This window comes from Barbatula barbatula (genome assembly GCF_947034865.1).
Source record: "Barbatula barbatula genome assembly, chromosome: 18".
NCBI lineage: Eukaryota > Metazoa > Chordata > Actinopteri > Cypriniformes > Nemacheilidae > Barbatula > Barbatula barbatula.
Genome location: NC_136781.1, coordinates 21,795,997 through 21,801,352, shown reverse-complemented (window position 1 = coordinate 21,801,352; position 5,356 = coordinate 21,795,997). Strand labels below are relative to the sequence as shown.

The following is a 5,356-nucleotide window of genomic DNA, read 5'->3' as shown; positions in this document are numbered from 1 at the left end:
ATCAATTATAAAATGACAAATAACAAAATTGCTAAAGCTTGAGCTAAAACGAACACAAACAATAAAAGCTCATTTAAAAAAGAAATTAAACTCCAAACTATAATAACTTGAAGTCAAAGTCAATGAAGTATCAGTGTTTCTCTGCGTTTAAAAGATGTGATTCAGATGATTCTTGCAGATACTCACAATACACACTTGAGAGCAAGACAAGTTTATTGTCAATTATTCAGCTCACATGGTTTAGCCCTTCTGTAATATTTCAATAGAATAAGCTCGGGTTTATTACAAAATAAAGTCTTTAAAATAAATAAATATATTTATATAGAGATTTATAATTATACTTTATATGTAGAAAATAAATATATATTGTACGTCTTATAAATAGGTTCATCCGTATTTACACGTCTTTCACTTACGTTTACACAATGCTCCTTACAGTCTGGACATTATGAGTCACCCAAATTCATTCAAGGCTTATTCGCTGCAACAGATTTTTCTTTCAGGTGTTCTAGACCTTCACAAGGACCAAACGCCATCAAAATCATGTGAGTCTGTCCAGCTCTCAAGACTTTCTCCCCACCTCACAATCTAAGATTAAGATTTAAGATGCTTGTTTGTGTTTCAGTAGAAGCTGATTGCCGATCTCAAGACCCTTTATGAAGGTATGTTGGAAAGGCTTTTGCGTATGTCCTAGAATATAAAATCCACCTTCATGTTGATAAGTGCTGTGTCCAACACAGTGTCCAGGCTGAGCATGTCGAGTTCTCTCAAGGCCAATATTATTATTGGTCAAAGGCAGCTTTACTTCCTAAAAGACCCTTTTTTCCCCAGAAAATGGTCCCCTTTAAAAAAAAAGTGTCTCGTGTCATGTGGCCCTGAAGTCAACACCTCTTTCTCAAGACGATGTTTTGGCACCAGCTCCGGATGCAGGAATGTTCTCTTCTCTGTGGTTTCAAACCCATTAAGGAGAGGAAACAGAGCCATCCAGGACACACACGTACTGTTTATCTCAGTCACCGCTGGAGAGGGGTTCCTCTTTTTGGATCTGGACCCAGATATAAACATCGGCGAGGCGAGAAGGGGGGCCCGTGTTTTCCATCCAGCACCTTCACCAAACCTCTCCGACCCAGGAACTCTGGGTGTGTTTCTGGTCACCTGTGCTGGAACAAGTCCCTGTAGGCCTGGGGGATCTTCTCAATCTCGACTGGCCTGGGCAGAAAGTGAGTCAGCTTCTGATGCTTTTTAGTCCTTCCACCTTCTCGAGGCGAGCCGTCCTTGTTTAGAGCCATGTAATAAAATCTTCCAGTGTCCGTGTGCTTGTATTGCGTGGATGCATACGTGTTGTACCAGTTCTCCTCGAACTGCTCGCGGAACACACACTCTGCCGTCAACTTCTTCTGCACAGAACAAAGAGGAAAACACGGGTTAGAGAATTGGGGGCAAACAGCAGAGAGTCCTGCCTACATAAACACTCTCAGACAAGGTCTACAATCTAAACAAATGGTTCTATATAGCACTTAAAGTGGTTCTTGGCTCGTAATCACACCATATAGAAGCATACAGTATCTTGGTGCTTCAGTGGTTCTTCAGAAGTTCTTTGGGAAGACTGAGGTGCTCAATAGAACCACACAGGGGCTTAACATGTTCCTTACACAGAAGCTGTGCTATATAGCAACTTAGTAATTCCAAAGAACCACTGAAGCACCACGATATGATTCTATATAGGGGGTTCCCAATGATTACGAGCCAAGAACCAATTCTAGTGTCAAATAAAGCTTAGCTTTCATTCCCGCTCAGATCAGAAAGGCCTTCAATTAAACATCATGTGCCTGATAATAAAGCGTGTTGGACAGCTGCGACGTGAGTCTGACCTCCAGGTGCGTTGGAAAGCGTGAGGGTGTGAAGAGCAAAATGCGCAGAGTGGAAACTATCTCAGGCCAGACGACAGGTGCTCGCCTCACCAGAGAAGGCAACACCCAAGATCATTCTTCAAAACTGTTAACCTTTTCGTCTGGTTCAAAAATGCCTCAGCATGATGCAATGAGCTTCTCTCGCACAAACCCGCCGAGTCTGTGTGGGCTGCTGCTACTACAGTGCTGACAGAGCTCCGTGAGCAATGACTCGAGGTTAAACAGGTGAACTTTCACTGGCTGACTGTACCGTTGAGAACAATGGAGGACGCTGGGGCTACATCATGTGTTCTGCCAAAGAACAGTCACGCACCCGGCCAGACTCAAGGCCTGGTGTCAGTACTTTCAAAACGAGTGCTGGAGATACGGTCAGTCGTAAACATGCAGTTAACAAATGATTCAACAGTTGGTCCTTGGAGTTTGTGAAACGATAACAATAATGCAGGCCACGGTGCAAATAATGAATGTGAGGCTGTTGGATCAGTTTTCTCATTACAAAACACCAGAACAGCGATATCAATCCCTCACTTGGAGTTTAACTAATTAAGCGAACAGTCAGATTCATTCACACGCTGTGAGCCGGAGTCTCCGGGTGATTTCAAAAGCCAGTTTTCACGTGCCGACGTGAGTTTACAGTCTGATTTTAATAGGATGTTATCACGTTACACGTAAAGCCATCTCGTCTAGTTTTTAAACAGGGTTGATGCAGAGAATCTGGCTGGGGCCCCGTGTATTGTCTGCAGAAATCTGATAGCGTGTTTCTGTGGAGGGGGAGTCTAGGCACATTTTTCTATATATGGTTCTCTAAGCCAGCATAGAAAGAGTCAAATGCCGCTACACTCTTTAATCTTCTGCTCTCTTTCACATTTTGTGCAGAGCGAAGGCCGTCTCTCGCACGACAGCGCTCGTATATTCACGGTACGTGGGTGTGTATACGTTACACGCTTCACGTGTCCCTGGAAAATATGTAAATATTTTAAGTGCGCAGCGAAATGAAGAGGCACTTTTTCTTCTTGGAGACTGAACACTGTTTCGGATGTGAGAAGTTAGAAAGAGACAAAAACAAGGTGAGCCAGACGCTGATCAGGGGTGGTTTTGTCTGCTTTAGTTGTACATCTGCATCATATGGGAAACAGACTATGGGCGGGCGGACGGACGGACGGACAGGTCGCATTCCTACTTCCACGCTTCACGGAGCAGAACCTTCTGTTGTGTACGGGAATGACTTACCGAGCCATAGAGTTCACCCTTCTCATTCATCCCCAGATAGAGACCTGCGTCCACCCCACGTATGCTCACCAGCCCGACGGCCAGACTGATGAACTCCAGAATACCTGCCAGAGAAAAACACTGGTGAGACGACGAGCAGACAACTGCAGCACAGCTGAGAGAACTCATGCCACCTTTCCATGCATCTCATCACCTTCACCCGAGCTCGGAGCCAAAACCCTCACATATCTAAACAATATCTATATGTGCTGCATCATTTGTGTTACAGTTCACCCAAAAAAGAGCCTTGTCTCATGTCATGTCAGACCCGTGTGAGTTTCTTTCTTCCGCACAACACAAAAGAAGAACAACACGGTACCCCATTGACATTTCTCAAAATATCTTCTTTTGGGGAGGGGGTGAAGTGTCCCTTTAGCTGCATTGGTGTCAGTTTTTGCCCCAAGCAGCTGTTCACACACGCTCGTGATTAAAGAGTAAAGAGGTCTTCTCCCAGCCCCTGGAGTCGTGTGTGTGTGTTGTGATTTGGAATCACAGAAATGTCTCTGAAGCTCCGTGTTAAGCAGAAGCATGTTTCATGTGCGTTTAATCAAAGACACTGGCGGCTCGCAACATTACCGACAAACGGCCGGCGTTTGCCAGCAGGATGCCAGATACATGACCGCAGACCACCCCGTCCAGTAAAGCAGCTTGTTTGTGTGTAAAAACAAGCATTAGCGCTGGATTCCACAGTGGTCAGGCTTTCATTTCCAGCTATTCTTCTTCAGAGCTGCACCTGCACAATGATTATGGATTCCGTCTGGCCTCTGCTATGGTTTGTTTATGCTTGTAATAGCGAGCGCTCTTTGACTGATTTATTAGCGCTGTAATTATTAGTGTCTGTTCCTTTGAACACATTTACAGAGAAAAACAGCCTCATGCTGCGTGAGTTTGTTTTCCACCTGCGGCCCGTGACCCGGTGCCGGAGTTCACAGGGGAATTTCAAAAGAGTCCGACTCGTACATAGAGAACGCACTACAGGCACACCTTTCCCAAAGTCCTGTCCGGATGATATTTCGAGGATGTTCCTCTTAACCCGATACGGAGCACGTCCAAACATTTCATCAACTCGGTTTGGCTTTATTTGAATCCAAGTTGCTGACCATTTTAATAAGCCTATATGTTGAGACCCTAGAGTTTTCTCTGTTTATAGAATCTCTTCTACAGGTCTCATATAAAGTGCACACACACACACACACACACTGACAGACTATTTTAGCAGGCACGTGGACATCCCATGCACGTATACACAAGAGATTAACAACACATCTCTTCTATGCATGATACATATGATGCATTTTTCTAATGAGAATAATATGCATGTTCTTTAAATACGTGTGTTGTGTCACCAGATTATGCCTCGTCTCTCAATAAAGCACTGGCAAATCCACCAAAAGATCACTTTTTTCATGTTTTGTTCGCTCTTTCAACTCTGTTGTGTGTGTTGAATATTCGTACAAAAGACAGCACCGCATGACCTTGACCTTCAAGTAAACTCTAAACTTTGAAGCCCGCAAGTGTTCCTTGGTGAGGTCAGGATCCTCTGAAATGTTTCCTCTGCACAGATCAACAGGTCACCCCATGTGTAGCAGATTTCTCTTCAAACCTCGAGGACGAGACTAAACGGTGTCGTCGTGTACATTCATTTGACTCGCGATGGCAAACTGCTGGTTACGCAGACGACTCGCGCGGGTGCTGCTGCACTCACCGAACCTGCTGTGGTCCTGTCGGGTCCCGTGCACCGTGCCGTTGGGGAAGATCTCCAGCTGGAAGCCGGTGCGACAGTACAGCTGTCTCCTGCGCAGGATGCCCTTCAGGTGGCCAAAATCCGTAAGCGATCCGCGCTGCAGTCTGCCCTCGATCAGACCCAGTCTCTCGTTCAGACCGTCCGACAGCGGCACGTTCCCCAACGCTGGAAACGCCTGCAAATCCAGATCCATGCCGCCGAGAAATCCAGCCACCTCTGCCATGACGAGAAGTGCGCGCGATCACAGACTGGAGAGGAGAGAGACGCGCATTTCATCTGCGATCCCACTCATTTATATAGACATCCATATCCACCCCGAGCCACGCCTGGATGACAGCTTTACCTTCTGCATGTCTCCTCAAACTTTCAGCTCTGATGCGGTCTGTCTGTCTGGGATCTGAGCGCCGTGCGTAAAATAACCTTCACATCGCCA

General features: G+C 45.7%; 1 protein-coding gene across 1 annotated transcript; it reads right to left on the bottom strand.

The window, feature by feature from the left end:
- Window positions 1-1,151: 1,151 nt before the first annotated feature.
- Window positions 1,152-5,146, bottom strand: fgf16 (fibroblast growth factor 16; the record flags this gene model as incomplete). Its single annotated transcript, XM_079480386.1, has 3 exons — window positions 1,152-1,397; window positions 3,141-3,244; window positions 4,885-5,146. The coding sequence occupies 3 exons, from the start codon at window positions 5,144-5,146 to the stop codon at window positions 1,152-1,154; spliced, it is 612 nt and encodes a 203-aa protein (XP_079336512.1).
- Between the last annotated feature and the right edge of the window lie 210 nt (window positions 5,147-5,356).